Genomic DNA, 19,413 nt, shown 5'->3' with positions numbered 1-19,413 from the left:
TGACCAGCTTAGGTGAAGTATGGTCAAACGACTCCCACAACTGGCGCGGCAAAGGGGAAGGAAGCCTTCATCCAGCAGATGCTTCACAATTGTGACATCCGATGCTAATTATAATAATAATACGCGTGAACTAAAGCTTGCCCAACGTGAAGTGTGCAAAATTATAGTAATTTGTGCGGCTTGTGAAACCACGTGGTTACGCTTGCGCTAGGCCCCCGCTGCACGAGGTTTCCTCTGCCACCAGTGGGAAATAAAATAAAAACCCCACGATCACTCCTCCCCATGGCTGCTATAAATGTCCACGAATTGTTACAATGAATATCACGTCGCGGTCTGCTTTTCGCTTGCAAGTGTCAGATTTACTGAAATACACCCGCCCTTGGACGGGCAAAAGGCGAGTTTATTATATTTGAAGCTTTCGTGAGTGCAATGATTCATATTCTTAGGTTTTTTTCGGTAAAGTCACGTCGGTAACAAACATTAAAAAGCAAAATAAAATAAAATAAAAATCACGACGTTTCGGAGGCAACACAAGCATCCGTCTTCAGGTGGTACCATCACAGCCACGACAGCCGATTTTTATTTTATTTTATTTTGCTTTTTAATGTTTTTTACCTACGTGACGTTACCGAAAAAACCTAAGAATATGAGTTTCATATAATAGGTGACAAGATCTAGATTTTGACACAGAGTCTGTACGTGTACCGGTGGGTGTCCTGAAGCTTTCTTCAACCACCGGGGGATTGCCCCGGCCAAACCAGGACGCTAGAGTAGCCCTCACACACAGTCTCCTCATCTCTCACGGTAATTAAATGCTGCAGTAAAACCCGTTGCGTTTAAACGCCAACGGGCCAACGTGAGACACAGCAACATTCCAGAGCCAGGTATAAAAAAGCCCCTCCCCTCCTCGCACGGTAGAACCCAACAACAACATTACCACCACAATTATGTAATATATCGTGTATTTATTAGCACTCCCACTCCAACAATTCCATTCAAATTGTGCCATCAGTCTTATGTCACCAGACAAACAAAAACACTGCACCACCCAGTATTACACAAGCCCCTTCAATAGGCCCTTTTACCCACACTGGGGAGGAGGCACACGTTTTCATTGCCTGCATATACTGTCTGTCGCTTGCAAATAAAACAGAAACCTTACATTTTTAAAGCTAGAGTAAGTCAAACGAAGTGGGGAAAACCCCAATGATAAACATGTATTTTTATACTCATTAATTTGTATTTTTCGCACAAATAAGAGCATTAACACGTTTGGATAACTGCACGTGTGGTAAATGTTATGTTGGGCAAGCAGGACAAATGATCAGCACGAGGCTAAAGAACATCAGATAAATATTAAATGATCCCAAATACAACTGTCAGCAGTAGCAGAACACGCGTTCCAACAAGGACATTCAATTGATTTTTATAATGTTGAAGTTTTGTGCAAAACTAGCTACGACTGGCCAAGACTAATTAGAGAATCGATCGAAATTGAAAGAAATTAAAATAAACTTTAACCGTTCTGATAGCTACCGCCTTAGTGCTGCGTGAAAGCGAATCATCACATGAATAATGTACTTTGCCTCAGTAATCCCCCCCCCCCCACACACATTGTGCAAGAGCACAGCTGCGTGGTCAACACATCGACGCCTTTATATAAAGAAACGAAACAGTAAGACTTCTCCGCAAATCTGGCTGCCGCCTGATGAAGCTAGTTGTAATTACTATCGTACTCCGCAAACATTGTGGCTTGGCTCTCCAACACACGACGGTGTGCTGTATTAGTGACGAATTGGCACGTTCTGTTTACGTGTCGGGTGGTGGAGGGTTTTAACGACACATTTATATATTTACGCGATCGAACCCAAAAACCTCTATTATGGATGATATTGGTCGTGAAAGCTTACCACGTGTTAAACTGACGCTTGGATAACCGCGAGTAATTGAACAAGATCCAGCCTTAGGTTCTCCTGATATCGCGACAGATCAGATTGGCTTCGCTGCAATTGCACGTGATAACTAGCACACTGGAATCAACGGCCATCGACTCGGCTGCAAATGTGATCAAACGGTTTCACCCAAAATTTGAAGGACGCGTCAACACCCGCAAAACCACAAAGCATCGGACGGCAGATCTAGAGGTCTCTTACACCAAATGGCAAATTAACAATCCGCGATGCGACTGCGGTCACCCATCTCAAACCACGGACCACAAAGTAGCGCCACTGCTCGCTTCAACCATTCATCAGTGGCGTTTCTGATTTTCACGAACGCAGTCCCAATGGCTCGCTAAACAACCTCAACATGAATGTCGAAACTCAACACAAAACGAGAGAATAAAGGACCGCAACAGAGTGGCTTCTGCGACGCATCCCCAGTACCCGCTGTGTGTGTCGATGGCCCGGCGAGAAGGAACAAACACCGCACCTACATGCTGGGTGAGCTACCAATCCTTCGAACCACCATGCAAGTGTGATGCAAGAGAGAACCTCTAAAAATTACAGCCCACTGTGACCCAACAACAGACGGATAGCATAGACTGTGATTGCAGCTTTTATTCCCGAAACCTCCAATCGTTAGTAGAAATCCCTTACGTTTAACGTCAGTAAATGTCACAGTGCATAATCTACGCTGAAATCACACTTATGGCACCGTGTTCGTCATGGTAAAAATGTAAAGGCGCAGCGCTGCAATTGCTTGCGCATGTCACGACTGGTGCGAGGGTCTCCTCCACTGCAGGCAAAGATCACCTGTAGAGGGTGTTTGGTCTAAAGTTACACACTGGCCAGACATCCAGAAAGAGGATCGATTCATGTAATGATTCAACACGGGGCGACCCGATGAATTGTCACAATTCGGGGGGGGGGAGTTTGAGGGGGTCGTGACGAGTACCAAGAATCGATTGTTTTTTGTCATCTCGTTTGTACCGTCTGTCAATGGGTACACTAAACATATTTCGCAACCATTTGACACGCATCGAAAATATTTTATTCTTTAAATCTTCAGTTTTTTTTCATTGTGGGCAAAGCAATAGAAATTGGTAAACTGTTCTTGTTACCATGATGCTGCTTGCACAATAAACCGTTGCATCTCTTCTACATTTAAGTGCTACTACTCTCTCTCAATCTGACCTCGATGGAAATTTTAATTTGTTACCTGGTTAATAGAAATCCAAGTGTCTTGAACTATATGTCATTATCAGCAACAGCAACAGCCATGCTTCATTCACTATGTATATCAATTCATAAACAGGTTGTATCTAAGAGGTTCACGTCAACCCATGTAGCCAGAAGTGGTGCCCCATCATTCGACGCAATGTTTAAAAAAAAAAGTCCAAATCGACTCTGAAAATTGAGTTACGACCCTGAACTGCCACATCATCATAACCGGTCATGGTCAATTAATTGCTGGATGAAAGCCTCTCCAAGCCACCACAAGCTCACGTTGTTGCTATGTAACAATCCACAACAATTAATCAAATCGGCAGGGTGCGTTGGTTAGAATCGTGACGTGGACCGTTGCACCCCTAATGAGCACAGCGCTGGCATCAACATTTTTTTTCCATATAAAACAACGAAACGTGCCCTAGGAGGCGATCCACCGCAGAGATGGAGCGATTAAATCAGTCTGTGCGCAAGTGCCGAGTGAATTATTACGAGTCGCTGAATCATGAGGTGGCGGCGGCTTCGGGAGGCCTTCATCCAGCAGTGGATTGACAATGCCACATGATGACGATTATAAAATGCTACCGTGGAATGAGGCAGAACTGGGAGAAAGAAGGGAGGGTGATCGGGCCCCTCCCTAGCCAAGCAACCACCATTATCTCACCAGCAGCAAGAAACCAGATCTGCCGGTGCCTGCGTTGTGGCAGAAGTTGCATGATGAGAGTGGCGGCAGTGACAATGTCAGCTCCGGCACATTGTAAACGGCACGTAACTTTCAGGAGGTTACACCCACCCCCTTTCCAGCCGGACCCACACACACACACAACAATCATGTAAAAAACACAAAAGAGGAATTTTAATCTGTGGGAGCTGCTGTGCTGCACTGCTTTGATATGGGTAGTGAGCCGGGCAGCGGAGAGACAGTTTAGTGCTGGGGCGACACCACCAAATGTGGATTTTTCTCCGGGTCCTCCAGTTTTTCCTTCCATATTTTAGAATCAATGTGCGTTTATAGAGTATTTGGCTGCTATAAATGTCCACGTGATAAAATCACTTCGTTGAGCTGTCATTTGTGGCCAGGTCACTTCTGAAAATCAGCTACATAGCTCCGTGGGCCTTACCTTGTAAAATAAAAATAGAAATGTCCCTTTGGCCCATCCAAGTTAGTTCACTCTCCTGGTGGGGTAAAAATCACTGTTCTGGTGACCCACGCAGCAATTCTGCTGCCCCCCTGCCCACCCCATCCGAGTGGAGCTGGATCCGGGCTTGGTTTAGCGATTGCTAAATCCATGAAAAGTACGAAGGCTCAACACACACACACATTATGCACATAGCGTAAATTTGTTATACTGCATTGGCAGTGGTGAATAGGCACAAAAATGTCCTGCTCCACAAGTAAAACGAATCTATAAAATGCGACGTTTCAGATAATGGCCCTTCTTCATAGCACCGACTACATACACACTTATGTACGTGCACACACAGAGTACATACTGATGATACAGAAAAAGAGTTGTTTTACAGATAGAGACATGCGCATATGTAGACATCAGACATCCAAAGCAGATGCAAACATACCTACACAGGTACAAATACACATTTGTACCTGTTGGGGCAAGTGCTGTTAGTGAGTAGCGCCAATGAAGGCCACACGAGGGGGTGGGTTGCCAGCACCATGCCCGGCTACGTTCATCTCCCCAGTGTTGTTTATACACTGCACCAGGTACTCATTTACGGCTGAGTCGACCTACAGGAGGCCTAGGATCCGTTCAAATGTCATCACCGATGTTGGCCATAAGCTGAAATGAAACTCGAGTGTCCGAGATCATAGCGCGGTGTGCTAACCACTACGTAACCGCTTACCACACACACACACATTCACTTGTACAATAACGCACATACCCAACACACACACCCACCTACACAACAACAAACCCACGTAACGTTCTGTCAACCCAATACACACATACACACCTACATAAAAAACAGACACCAGTCACACCCAATACACAGCTTCACAACAGCAAAGACACACGTGCATGCGCAGTCACATCCACACACTTTCCACAACGATACGCGCGCACACATTCACAACCGACACACACACCTTGCTCTAAGTCATCACAGGAGACACACCCAGCACACAAACAGGCGGTTCTCTGAAGGCACCAAATGTCAAGACGTAAGTCAACAGACGTCACGGTGTGCCACGCTCACGAATGCAATCCAGTTTGTGAGGATTCTCCCAAAATCTGCAAATGACACACAGCACCACGCAGATGACACACAAGGCTGTGGCTGTGTGCCGTGTGAAAGTGATCGGCTGTGTGGCGTGAAGCTGAAGATTAAAAACCACACTCAAGCCCATTACTGAGCTGGCGTGTAAAAAAAAAAAAGGGGTGGTGGCGAAATGGGGCTAATCATCGTATTCCTTGACACATTCCTCGTCGGTGATGTATGCTTCGTAGGTACAGTAGAGTATTGCGAATGCATGGCGTATGAATTATGTAGCGTGTGTGTGTATATAAGTAACGTAAATCATTTTGCACGGGGAGCGGTGGTGTAGCGGTTAGCGCGCTGCGACCCGGGTTCGATTCCCGCTCACGGCCAACACCAGTGACGATTATCTGAACCGGTCCTGGGCCTCCCCTAGGTCGACTTAGCCTGAAATGAGTACCTGGTGTGGTGTGTAAACGTCGCCACTGGGGAGACAAAGGCGGCCGGGTCTGGTGCTGGCCACCTACCCCCTCGTGTACCGTTCCGGCCTTCATAGGTGCTCGCTAACAGCACTTGCCCCTACAGTCTGTTAAGGCTATACGGGGGATCTTTATATACAAGTAGCGCAAATCATTTTTGCACCAGCAGCCTCAAAACACTATTCAAAAAGGTAGGCAGCAGGGCGAGTGCTCATCCACACTGGTGGCCACTGAGTGGTGGAAATTCCATATTCTCATGACAAGGGCGCAATGTATCCTTACAGGCAAATACTTAAGCCAAATGCGTGTCACTCATAGGGGAAGGGCAATGGCTCACACAGAGTCTGATTCCAGGCCACAGCCAACATCGGGTTGCGAAAGCCATCTAAACTGGTGCCGTATCTCCGCCCGCATTCAACAAAGTGGCACAGGTCGGCGTGGTGAAGTATGGTCAAACAACGTGCGTCCCCTCCCCTCCACAACCTCATCTTTCTCATTACACCTATACACCATTTGGGGCCGTCCATAAATGACGTCACGCGATTTTGGACTATTTTTGACCCCTTCCCCCCTAGTCACACGGCGTCACAAAAAGTCAGACACCCCCCCCCCTCAAATATGACGTCACAAAGCTCTGCCACCCCCACCCCCCCAATGTTTTAAAATGCTTCAAATCGCTATAAACTATTGTCATTGTAGCGCGTGTTTAACGTGGCGCTGCACTCTGATGTTGTAAAAGAAAACATTTATTAAAAAGTCTATTTAATTAAGTAGAACGTGTTGTCTATATTTATTTAAAGTTGCGCATTTTGATGTGACGTCACATTTCTCACACCCCCCCCCCCCCCCAGGTGCGTGACGCCCTTAGTTTACCCGTTCTTCTATTCCGAATTTTCCAAGTAACCTGCCCAACCACCTCCCTCACCTGTGAGCAGGTGAGACCCAAGTGATATATTTAGCATGGCCCAGGCACAGCAGGATCTGAGACCAAAGCACAGCGTGTTCACACTGCACTGCTCGTGAGCGGATTTCGAGGTGTGTCCTGGCACCAAGGCTGAACTGAAAGGGACATCAAAAACAACGCCACTCGGTTTCCCTGCACAAGAAGAATAGGGGTAAACTGTATGGGTTGACAGGTACACTTCGCACACAACGTCATTCTGCACCTTGTTAACCAAACACACGGGAACCCGCTGTGAAATTCAAATCGCAAATAGACCTCGGCAAAATGACCTTGACGAAGGCGGCCGATGCACCTGATCGGGCGTCAAACTCTCCACCACATGTGTGCGTGCGTGTAAAAGCCGAACGCAAACAGACGCTTGCTTGCACGTCCACAGAGCTTGCCACCTATTACAGAAAATGTCATGGCCATCTATTATCATGCCCGAGGCACAACAACAGCTCTCGGACTCGCCTTACTGCAAAACCAAACCCTGGTCCTAACCTTACCGTGAATGGTAGGGATCAATCTTACATCAAACCATAATACTAACATATACATTAAATCTAACCCCTGGTCCTAACCTCAATCTCTAAACTTAACGTTGGTTCGAACCGTCCTATTAAGTCTAGGAGTTAAACCTTACTCTGATACTAACATGGCCCCTTAAACTTAATCCTAGTTTAACTTGGACCTTAAAAGTTTGGTTAGGACTTCCTGAGACCTAACCGTGTAATAAAGTACTAATCTAGCCCTTAAATCTAACTGCCCGGTTTCAACCGTTTTGCTTAAGTTAACTTCTGTGCCTAATCTAACACTTACACCTAACACTGGTCCTATAACCTAGCCCTTAGGGCTGGGCGTCAGCCTTAAGTACATCATTCAACCCTAAACTGTATCCTTAAAAAGTAAGTTGAACTTCTTTTGCACCGTACGCAGCCAAACGTTACCTTAAACCTAATCCTAGTGTGTAAGAATTTCACCTACAGCACTTCTGGGCCAACATTCAATCCGAAACCTAACCCCGATCCTAACCTTAACATAGCCCTACCCAACAGGCCCTCATTGTAAATCCTAAATCCTGGTCTCTGCGCCCTATAGTGTCGGTTGTGACTAAGACTTTACCCAAATGAACGGGTCCATCTGCCGCTGATGTTGATGTTGACAGCCCGGGGTCGAGGTTGACTGGTGAACTATTAATCCTGTGGCTTGCTACCGCTTGGCAAGCGCGCAGTATATTATTATTAACGGAGGTAGAAAAGAATGGGTGGTCCAAACTTCACCTGCCGCTTTCGTTTTAGCCCCAACAGCAAGCCCCCCAGGTAACTTCCCAGTTCACACGGCCAAGGAACTCCTCCCCCAAGCTATGCCGATGACTAAGTCCACTTATAGACCGTCGCAAGCGACGGTCTATAAACCAACGTTGAGCCGACGTTTGCATGCGATTGGAACCGTGGGAACAACGTTAGAACGTTCTTCTTATATGTTTGTAGAGGAGTAAATACTCGGTAGTTGCGTTGAAGCGCATCAGAGCATCGCACAGCAGATGTGCCCCTCTCGCCAGCCTGTAATCAAGGACCACGTGCATTGTAGTAGTAACACCACAGAATTTAAGGTGTCACACGCGTGTTGTGTGAGTAACTGGTGACTATGCGAATCGATTAATCTCCGTGCGAATCGATGTAACTCAAAGCACGGACTGCAGAGGAAACGGCACTGCCAGCGTTCCATGTTTGTTTGTTGTGGTAAGGAGTTAGAATGATGGCTTTCATCTAAGTTGTCTTGTGGTTGTTGTTGTTTTACTTGCATCCCACTGGGATTTTTGCACACAGCGTTGGTGTACGGTGCTTTTTATCTGGAAGATGTTTTGCTGCTTTTTCCTAAATTTCTGTTTTTTCCTGGATTTTTCTGTTGGCGCCTAGTCACTTTAAGATGTTTTCCGGTTCATGTTTTTGGTTTTTTTGTTTGTTGCGGTTGCACCCTATTCAAGAGACGAATGGCTCACCAGGGCTATACAAAATAAATGAAACTGAAAACTGAAAAACATGTTCAACGTGGCGAGGCGACTCCTGAAGCTGTCCACTCACCAACATCGACACGAATTTAGAAACATCGCCGATCAACTCCCCACGCCATCCACGAAAAGTGTCAACGCCGCAACAACCAGTGTTCACACACTCAGCTCTGTCAGTCCGTGGCAATGCTAAAGCAATGAGGCGGACCACAATCTTGACTTCACAGCCAGTATATGTCTCCAGTGTTGGAGATATAAGCTCCAGCCCTGCTAACCCTTACACCAAACCCATATAGGCTTATAGAGTGTTAAACCTAGTGGCGGTTGTAATCAAGTTATTCAACCATAAGCCTAGTCCTAACCTTTTAAAGGCGTTAACATAAACATAACACACGTCATCGTCGAATTATGAAGTCGCATGTAGACACTATAAATGCCTACATTATATTGCACTGTATCCTTAAAGCTAACGCTAGTAATATTTTTTTGTACAACTGAACCCTGGTTGTAATATTACCCTTACACCGAACCCTATTGCAAACCTCCGTTGTGAAATCTACTGTTAAAACATAGCCCTGGTTCTAACAGTATCCTTAAACCTAAGCCTACACACAACCTTACATCTAATCAAAGTCCTAACCTTAATTTGAGACCTAATCCTCAACACCTTGGTCCTAACATTACCCTTAAACCATCTTAACATTAAGCCTTGCACCTAGCCTCCGATCATAATGTCACCTGAACACGTGGCTTGTCAATGTCAACTCTGAACACACAAATGGAAACAATCCTTTACACAAGAAGGCATGCGCGTTTAGTTTAACCTGCCGTGTGAAATCAATGAAGTTAATATCTCACAGCCTTGTCAATTATTCGCCACTTTAAATACATGGAGGATTGTATTTCAACCTATTAGTCAAAACATATCCGCTGAACCCGTGTATTCTCATACCATTTGTAAAAAAAAAAAGTTATTTTGTCAAAGAAAAAGGAACACGAGGATGATAAAATATAGGCAAATGAAAGACATCGGTGTAATTGTCGTGAAAGGTGAGAGCGAGTGACATTGGGCCAGAACATGTCACTAGAACAAGATGATGGCTCAAAGTGAGCAGTAAGGGGCCATCCATTTAGTAGGTTCGCAAACATCTGTCAAACCCTGACCCCCCCCCCAATCCTATAGAACGGCCGATATTTAATCCACGCAGAAACGATCAAAGATGAATACTATTAACGTGTTTAAGCGAACAGATAATCCACCGTCCGGCTGCATTATTATTATCGAGGCTTCGCCCCCCCCCCCCCCCGTTTCCTATGTGTACTTACATTGTCAGTAGACCCCCCAAACGCAAGCTACACATTTGGGTTAACCTTCCCCTCTATGCGTACGGACTAAATAGATGACCCCCATTTAGAGAGTGACGGAGTGGAAGCCAAAGAGGATTTAGGGATGGAGAAAGCCTCCCGAGATCACTCCAACCCAGGAGATGGAGCGACGAAATCGGCTGGTGTGCAGGCAGGGTGCTAGGTGGGTTAAATAATGACCATGAGAGATGGCAACAACGCCTTCAGAGGGTGCCTGTATCCAGTCGGTAGATTCAAGTTCAAGTTCATTGATTAGGTATAGCCCTGTGAGCCATTCGGCTCTTGAATCGGGTGCAACCGCAACAAACAAAAAACAAAAACATGAACAAGAAAACATCTTAAAGTGACTATGCGCAAACAGAAAATCCAAGAAAAGACAGCAAAATATTGCAGAAAAAGCACCGTACACCATTGATCGTGATGCCGATGATTGTCAAATCAATGTTAAACGGCACATACTTATTTCTAAGAAGAGATCCGCTGGGTCTGCGGTGTGGTAAAGAGAGCCACGCTGTTGGTTTATTGGGGTCACCGTAACACCAGCAGTGGGATTGGTACCATAACGTGCACAAAGCACACACACACACGTTCTCACGATCGTCAGATGTGTTGATAATCGATGATAAATGCAGCCGTGGCAGGGTTGAGATCCAACAAGCGAGATGCGTGATGCTTTCCAATGGAACTCCAATTTTGAAAATCGATCGCCAACAATACAATTCTCGCATGCATCTATCTATTCACCGCTTCAACGACGCAATTTTCTATTTCGTTCAAGATGCGACCACGATACGTACGCACACATTAAGTCATACAAACACGTGTCTTCCTACTTGCAATTCACATTGCAGCATGCTGCGTTTGGTAACCTACACAAATCGACCACAGCTTTAGCATATTGCGCGCTGTGGCATCATCGCCAGCTGACGTGTCCTCTGTGGTTGCCTGCGTGGGTGCCCGTGCATGTAACTTTATACAATACCAAACCTTCAACCAGATCGCGTATAAGGTCACCTTACTACCCACAAAGTGTACCCACAGCATGAGAATACGAGCTTGGTCTGCCTGTAATACGGCTTACAATCGATATTCAGCCGCGGGTTGCATATACGCATCTTAATTATGTAACGTGCAATACAGTATTCGCATTTCAAGCGTAATTTAATCGATGGCAATCTAATGATTTTTTATTGATCACTTCGGATATTTAGTTCAAGACAACTCAAGCTCACCTGTACGCGTTCGAACGTATCCCTGTCGGCTTCCATCGTGTTCACGGAGCGCCTGTTCAGCAGGCTGGTGGGAGCATGCCGGATGGTGCTGGCCACCCTCTCCATCGTGGCCAAGCGACGGGGCAAATGCACAAGAAGGCGGACGATGTCAGGAACACGCAAACTCCAGCACGGAGCAACTCAACACTTGCCTCTTCACCGTGAGCTCACCCACCCACCACCACTACTACTACCACTACCACCACTCCGCCTCCTCCCTCTTTATGCTCCCACGAGTCAGGTGCGGCCGATCCCACGTGTGGGCGTCGCGGTGACAGCGCGTGTTGTGATGCCGGCCGCGCCATCTTGCCTAGGGAGGGACGAGGGGGGGGGGCCGTTGGGAAATGCGGGTGGCGCGTGACGTCACGCGGCCGTGTGTGTTTTTTATTCCCTGAGTAAGATGGCCGCTCAGTCACCGCGGCAACCGCCGCCCCCCCCCACAAAGACAAAGATTCCCACCCCCCCCCGACCTCGTATAGCCTTGACAGACTGTTGGGGCAAGTGCTGAGTAGCAACATATGAAGGGCTGGAACGGCGCACGAAGGGGCGGGTGGACAGGCACCACGCTCGACCGCCTTTGTATCCCCAGTGGCAATGTTTTTACACACCGTACCAGGTAGTCATTTGAGGCTGAGTCGACCTAGGAGGAGGCCCATGACCGGTGCAGATAATAGTGACACTGATATTGGCCGTGAGCGGGAATCGAACTCGGGTGGTCAGGTTCGTAGCGCTAACCGCTCCACCACCGCTCCCTTCCAACCCCCCCCCCCCACCAGATCGCCTCCCATTGGCTGTCGCCAGCTCACCAATCAAAAGCCGCGGCGCGAGTTGACAAAGCTGTCGCGTCACGTGAGGGGCTACGCACCAATAGGAAGAGCGAATCCACCCTCGGGGGGGGGGGGCAAGGGGGTTATTGAGGTGGTGGGGGGGACCCCCGGACGCGGTTGCTAGGGCGACGCGACCCCCCCCCACCCTCCCCCGTACTGTACGTACAGTGAATCACAACAGTGGAGTGAGGCTGATAAATGACGGACACCGCCGTCGTGGTGAATATAAGAAACGAAATAAACAAGCAGGTGGTATCTCTCGTTCCCGTATATGTCCCTCCACGTAATACAAACGAATGTCAATTGGTTTTTTACCCTTTTATCTAGCAACAAAACTGACACCTTTTTTCCAAGGCGTCGTGTTTGCATTGACCACAATACCTGCAGTTGGAATGCAAACAAAACACACATCTCTGATAATGTATGTACTGTCCTTGAAGTTGATTGGTCCACACCCGAGACAGCTTTCTTTAGAGCCTAGTCTAAAAAGGGTAAAAACAATTAACATTTTGTTACTGGCAAATGAGTTTCCAATGGTACAAACGTATGTCGTTTACAATATCCCATAGGCCACGCGGGCCTTTGGGAGTCTTTAGCTGCATTGGTTCAGCACAAGCAAACTTACACGGTGCGTCTCGTCAGCGGTCAGGCTGCGTTAGCCAATGCTGGTGGAACTTCCACATGTTGGAGGCAAGAATCCTCCTCCGTAGATATGGGCTCTGGTTCGACGCAAAACGATAGACTTCAGATCGATCAGCATCGTTTTGGAGGATATCAGCGACTGCTCACGGTTATTTTGTGTTGGGGGCCGTCCATAAATGACGTCACGCGATTTTGGACGATTTTTGACTCCCCCCCCCCCACTTCGTCACACGACATCACAAAAAGTCAGACCCCCCCCCCCCCTCAAATATGACGTCACAAAGATCTGCCCCCCCCCCTCAAATATGCAAATATGACGTCACAAAGCTCTGCCCCTCCCCCCCGAAAAATAAAACATGCTTCAAATCGCTTTAAACTATTGTCATTGTAGTGCGTATTTAATATGGCGCTGCACTCTGATGTAGTAGGAGAAAACATTTATTACAAAGTCTATTTAATTAAGTAGAACGTGTTGTCTATAGTTATTTAAAGTTGCGCATTTTGATGTGACGTCACATTTCTAACCCCCCCCCCCCTCGTCACACATGTCTGACCCCCCCCCACCCCCTAGGTGCGTGACGTCATTTATGGACTGCCCCTTAGGTTATCTGCAAGAGCAAACAGCGCCACCGCGTGGTCTGCAACACCGGCAGCGGTCTGACTGAAGTTCAAACGTCACCAACGACAAGCAGAGAGAGTGACCCCTCGCGTCTTCGTTCACACACACCCGTGCCTCCACGTGATAAATACAGATAAAATAATAAATTAAATAATAGAATACGACGTTTCGATTGCAACATAAGCAATCATCATCAGGTATAATGAAATAGCGACATAAAATCTAACCAGAAAACTATAGACAGACATATAAGCAGACAGATATCACCAAGATACATAGAGCGTGCAACACGTGTATCTTGGTGATTGGTGATATCTGTGTGCTTATATGTCTGTCTATAGTTTTCTGGTTAGATTTTATGTCGCTATTTCATTATACCTGATGATGATTGCTTGTGTTGCAATCGAAACGTCGTATGCTATTATTTAATTTATTACTTTATCTTTATACGTGACTTTACCGAAAGAACCAAAGAATAATTCCTGCAGTCACGAAAGCTCCAAACATTAAGAGTGATAAATACAATTATTACTTACACAACCCCATTAGCAGCACGGCCTTCTGTGAGTGCATACTTTAATCAGCACTTGTTTCAAGACGAGCAACACTATGGCTTTCCTGGATAAATAAGTCAATTTTTAAAGTAATGATTCACTGCCTTGTCCTTGTTTATGGTGCAATGTACCAAATTATGCGTCACTTGTTGAGCTTTATGCATTATTTTTGCATGTACTTTACAGTACTTCCAACACCTTCTTGGTTCTTTCGGTAAAGTCACGTAGAATGGAAATAATACAATAATAAAAATAAAACTAATAAATAAGCCTGAGGACGGCTGCTTGTATTGTGGCCGAAACGTCGTGAGAATTATTTTATTATCTTTTATTTTTATTATTTTATTATTTCCATTCTACGTGACTTTACCGAAAGAACCAAGAAGAGGAATCCCTGCAGTCACGAAAGCTTTAAATCGAAATTTATTTCCAATACGTTCTGTTCCGATGTTACCTATTCATCCGTACGGATCACTTTGATGTTGTTCTGTGCTGATGCAGCGCAGATCTCCATCACAAACTATTTGGGTAATTGGCGAAACTGGATTGTCCGTGAGAATAGGTTTTCTCCTTTTAAATGGCAATAAAACAGTTGTGTTAAGATGTTAAAACACCAAACTGAAACCTTTTACAAGGAATCATGTCTGCATTAACCACAATACTTGTGGTCAGAATGCAAACAAAAACATACTCTGATAATATATGCATTGTCTTTGAAACTGATTGGTCCACACCAGAGACAGCTTTCATTTGAGCCTCGTCTCAAACGGTCCTCTGGTCTAACACCGTTTAAGATTAGGCTATAAAGAAAGCTGTCTCTGGTGTGGAGCAATCAGTTTCAAGGACAATCCATATATGATCAGAATATGTTTTTTGTTTGCATTCTGACCACAAGTAGTGTGGTTAATGCAGACATGATTCCTTGTAAAAGGTTTCAGTTTGGTGTTTAAGCATCTTAACACCTGTTTTGTTGCCAGAAAAAAGGGGAAAACCTATTATCATATTTTGGTACTGGCAAATGAGGTCACATGATGGATTGTCCGTGTCACAAATAGACGTTGCATTTCATTGAATGTGTATTTTTTTTTCACGTGTTTACCATATAATTAGATTTCCATGTAATATGGCTAACACATAATACATTTCTATGACATGATTACCATTCAATCTGATAAACGTGCAATGTGGTTAACATGTAATCATTTTTAATGTAATCAGATGGCAAGTAATATAATCTGATTGACGTCTAATCTGTCCGCTCTATACGCACGCTCATACTCCCTTTGTGATACATTTCAACGCAACGGATTCCACATTATCCGGTTAACACGCAATCTGGACTCCTTGGCTAACGTGTAATCAGATTACATGTAACGGCGGTGGGGATGGGGGGCGAAAAGTAATCCGGATTACACTCGGTACGCGCATGCGCGCTGGTGACACGTGGAGCCGCTATGGCGGCCGAGGCTGGGGAGACCGCCGCGTCCCGAGGGCAGCTGTCGCTGCTGCTGCAGCCGCCGGGTTTGGCTGTGGCCATCGCCACTGTCGCGGTCGCGGCCGCTTTCGCCATTTACTTCTTCGGGCTCGGTCGGTCCAAAGAGAGGGCGCTCAGCGCCAGCGATTCAGGTGCGGACACAACCCCCAACCTCGACCGGCCCGGGGTACGCCGCCGGGTGTCGGCGAGAGTGACTAGGCGAGGTCGGGGATGCGGCCTTCGCTACGGGGTCCCCGGTGTCCGGGGGTTTTGCGGCGTTTTAAAAAAAAAATTTCATGATGGCACACGAGTTGCGATTTGTCTTTTTCTCGCTTCTGGTCTTAATGAAGGGATGCCCTCTCACTTCTCCCCGACTGATTGGCGTTGGTTGCGGAGGCTCTCGGCTGCGGGTTTGTGGCTCTGCTAATGAGACCCAGAAAGAGCGAAACCGGTCCGGAGTTTGTTTAAGAAATGCCGATTGATAATATTGTCCTGAAATGTTTATGTTACTTATATGCAGAGACAGAATTGTCAGTTGTGTTTGTGTTCTTTGCTTTAAAGTTAAACTTGGTCTCGAGACACCCAAGTCCTGACAGACAGCAACACGATGTAATAGATTAGTTTAAAAAAAAACATTCGTCAATAACACTAAGACCTTAAAAGGAAAATATATAATTAGCGACGTTTCGGGCAATGACACTTTCATAGCATCTAGGCCAGAGAGAGAGAGTGGATAAGAGTTGTAGACTGTGCTTTTCAACATGGGGGGGTCTGGTAATAATTAAATGTTAATGCTGTCTGATTACCAATGCTTTAATTGGCATATGCATAGTTGACAATTAGCGATTGAGTAGTTGGAAAACAATAATACAGTTTGGTTTCGTTCTGGGTACATCGATGCAGGGAAAGCTTCCTGCCAACAGAAACAGGCCACGTCACTGCTGCACTTATCTGCAGGGGAGGGTTTAACCCCTCCCGAGTGACAAGTTAAAGCAGCAGGCCACGTAACTTTTACATTTGTGAAAACTAAGTTTGCTTGAGCAGGACCCATGCATCATCTCTCGAAGATATTTTGTATTCATAATAAAGGTTTTTTGGGTTAGATCGCGTAAGTATAAATATGTCGAAACCCTCCACCACCCGACACAGCCAATTAGTAAGGGATTTGTCACGTAAACAAAACGCCAAAGTTACTACTTCAGCCCACCGTTGTGTTGAAGAGTACATTCTCAATATATACAATCTGAGTACCACGTTTCGCTCGTAATTACATCCAGCATCATCGGGCGATTTGCCAGAATAGTGAAGCAATCCACCTGCTTCCGGTCTTAAATAGAGCAGGATGTCGTCATCACCTGATAACACGCGGTTGAGACTGGTGATGGAATGGCAGCCAAATGAGAACACGTGCCTCAGAGGAGATGAAGCTGTGTGACATCCGCGCATGCAGAAGGATGGTTGAGGATTTTGGAGGCAATCATCCAGCAGTAGCCAACAGTGGCATAATTTTGGTTGATGTTGACGATGAGCGGTCCTGTATTTAAAAAAAAATACGTGAACGTCTTGTTGCAGTGCCTGTAATGAATAATTAATTGGCTGTGTTCCAATGTTTGTCCTATGAAGAGACTCGTCTTGGTCAAAGGCATATCGCATTTACATCACTGGCTGAGGGCTACTATTGGAGATGTGTGGTGACACCGACACGGGTCACTCTCGAAAATGGGACTACCCTGGTCTCTTTGAGTTCTCACCTGGTTCAATTAAAAAATAACTAAACTACTTGGTGCTCGAATCTCGTGTTCAGCTCCCGGGACATCTTGACATCACCAGTTTTCTCACCTGTTCTCAGAGGTTGAAGAAGAAGAAGAAGCCTCTCCCAAGAACGGGGAGGTAAAGAAAGCTGAAGGTGCCGGCAGCAAGAAACAGAAGTGGCAGCAGCGACGCGAAAAGACTCAGCAAAGCACGTTCAGCCACCCGCTCCTTGCAGCAACTCTCAAGGTGTTCCCCCAGCTGCATTCCGACTTGCCTGGCACCAGTGAATTGACCTTGAAATCGTGTGTGCAGCCTGACTGACAATTATCCAAACACAAGTTCTCCCTAAGACCAAATCGACCCATAATACGCCCCATCTAATCAGATCTCTGAACCTAAATATGATTGAGCTGGGATGGTGCATGGTTGAGTGACCACGACGCACGTACAGGTTGTCATAGTGCTTTGGGGCCATTTGGCGTGCAGTGCTACAAAATCCATCGCTCTGGTGTACTTTTATACTATCGAGGCTATGTTCCCCACGTGCACCAACCCTCGCTGAGCAATGCGGTGAGGTATGGTCATGTCACCCCAACAACCTGCTGTACATGGAGAGGCACATCAGGTTCCCCATCTGTACCGTTTCGTGTAGCGTTTACAAATTCCAGTCGTCGTGGCCTCCCTCCATGATCTTGCTTTTCATTAATACCGACAATCATATGAAAGTCAACCCACTGTATACACTTCATGCATCTGATTGTTGGTAATCACGGGAAGTTGTACATAACGCCAGACACTTTAATTTAATTTGGGCAAAAATTCCAATGCAATGACCAAAGGAAAGAGTTTTAAAACTTAGTGAGGCTTTCCTGGGCAAATAATTGGCATAGATTACTTGACATTTTTGTTTCTCATGGAGATGTTGGCCAGGACCACTGTGCTGATCCCTGGCAATCTCTGGGCTGTTTGAACCTAGTTCGCCATAGTCCCAATACGCATGTACATTGTTTGATTGACCGTGATCTGGGACATTGGCTATTCATTTAGATGCTCTACCCAATTAAAGTGACGTAAACATTTTGACCTTGGAACTTGTTTTGCCTCCTTTGCCAAACAAAAGGCTCACAGCAGCAATGTGACCAGCCTGGACTTCAGCAACAATGGGAAGTATGTGGCGACCTGCTCCGACGATCGCACCGTGCGCATCTGGCAGAGCAAGGACTTTGGCGATCGCGACCACAAGAGTTCCCGCGCCAACGTGGATCTGGACCACGCCACTCTTGTCCGTTTCAGCCCCGACTCGAGGTGGGAGTCATACTCTGAGAGGCCGGTGCGCTGCATCGCGTTGCGCCTGGAAGTAAAACCGACGTCTCGTGTTAACCAACCTTCTTCTTCCCCTTCGTATGGCTGGAGGAAGCAGTTGTAGTTCGATGTCGAGGTTAGAAATACATTCAACAGCTTCAGGTGAGGCAGAGTGAGTGGTTGTGATGCCACCGGGAATGGATCTCTCAGAGCAGAAGTTCAGTACGTGGGCGACTGACTTGGTTGGCCACGGGAACAATTTGGGCTGCTGCTCATGTTCCACTTGTGGAATAAGTGGAGACGTCTGCCTGTGTCAAGGTGAGTCACCGAGGTTTGAGGTGGGTTATAGCAGCCACTGGGAGCGATAGAGGGCCTCCTTGGTAATGAGGTTCTCATCCTTGGGAAATCGTTGATGAATCAGCCCCATCTTATGGATGTCCTGAGACTTTTTTTATTGAAAAGTCCCCTTGACGATGACAAGGGGACTTGTTGGTGCTGCCCCGGCTGTCCCTTGCCATTGTTGGTGTCGAACCCCAGGTGCTTTGTCCTCGCTTATGCTGTGGTGTTGACTTTTTCATGATTCCCTTCCTTGACCACACTCCCTTCTATTTTTTTTCGCTTTTCATGTTTTGAATAGAGTTGCTGAGTATGTGCCAAAAGGCCCAAAATGTCAATTGGCCTGAAACAAATAGTACCATAAAAGTTGTTATAGATTAGAGCAAACACAATCCTTGAATTGAGGAATAGAGACGATGGGAAGGAATTCCAGAGTGGAACTGTGGTGGTT

General features: G+C 46.3%; 2 protein-coding genes across 5 annotated transcripts in view; one reads left to right on the top strand and one right to left on the bottom strand.

Moving 5' to 3' along the window:
* LOC133348823 (huntingtin-interacting protein 1-related protein-like) overlaps positions 1-11,677 on the bottom strand; it is a 45,496-nt gene extending 33,819 nt beyond the window's left edge. For 2 of the 3 annotated variants that reach the window (XR_009755839.1, XM_061561852.1), the window contains exon 1: positions 11,418-11,677. Coding sequence is in view for 2 of the 3 variants with exons in the window: in XM_061561852.1 (XP_061417836.1) it covers positions 11,418-11,522 (105 nt within the window). In the remaining variant the exon portion in view is untranslated. Of the gene's footprint in view, positions 1-7,931; positions 8,068-11,417 lie in introns of those variants that run through there. The other variant, XM_061561853.1, reaches the window with a different exon arrangement.
* A 3,849-nt stretch (positions 11,678-15,526) lies between these two features.
* TBL2 (transducin beta like 2) overlaps positions 15,527-19,413 on the top strand; it is a 29,673-nt gene continuing 25,786 nt past the window's right edge. Inside the window, exons 1-3 of one of the 2 annotated variants that reach the window (XM_061561886.1) lie at positions 15,527-15,724; positions 17,422-17,570; positions 18,445-18,629. In XM_061561886.1, the coding sequence (XP_061417870.1) occupies positions 15,553-15,724; positions 17,422-17,570; positions 18,445-18,629 (506 nt within the window). In that variant the 5' untranslated portion in view covers positions 15,527-15,552. Of the gene's footprint in view, positions 15,725-17,421; positions 17,571-18,444; positions 18,630-19,413 lie in introns of those variants that run through there. The other variant, XM_061561887.1, reaches the window with a different exon arrangement.

This window comes from Lethenteron reissneri, chromosome 28, assembly GCF_015708825.2.
Source record: "Lethenteron reissneri isolate LAM-NWPU_2019-01 chromosome 28, ASM1570882v1, whole genome shotgun sequence".
Classification (NCBI taxonomy): domain Eukaryota; kingdom Metazoa; phylum Chordata; class Hyperoartia; order Petromyzontiformes; family Petromyzontidae; genus Lethenteron; species Lethenteron reissneri.
Note: the sequence above shows the minus strand (reverse complement) of the source record. Positions and strands in the feature narration are given on the sequence as shown.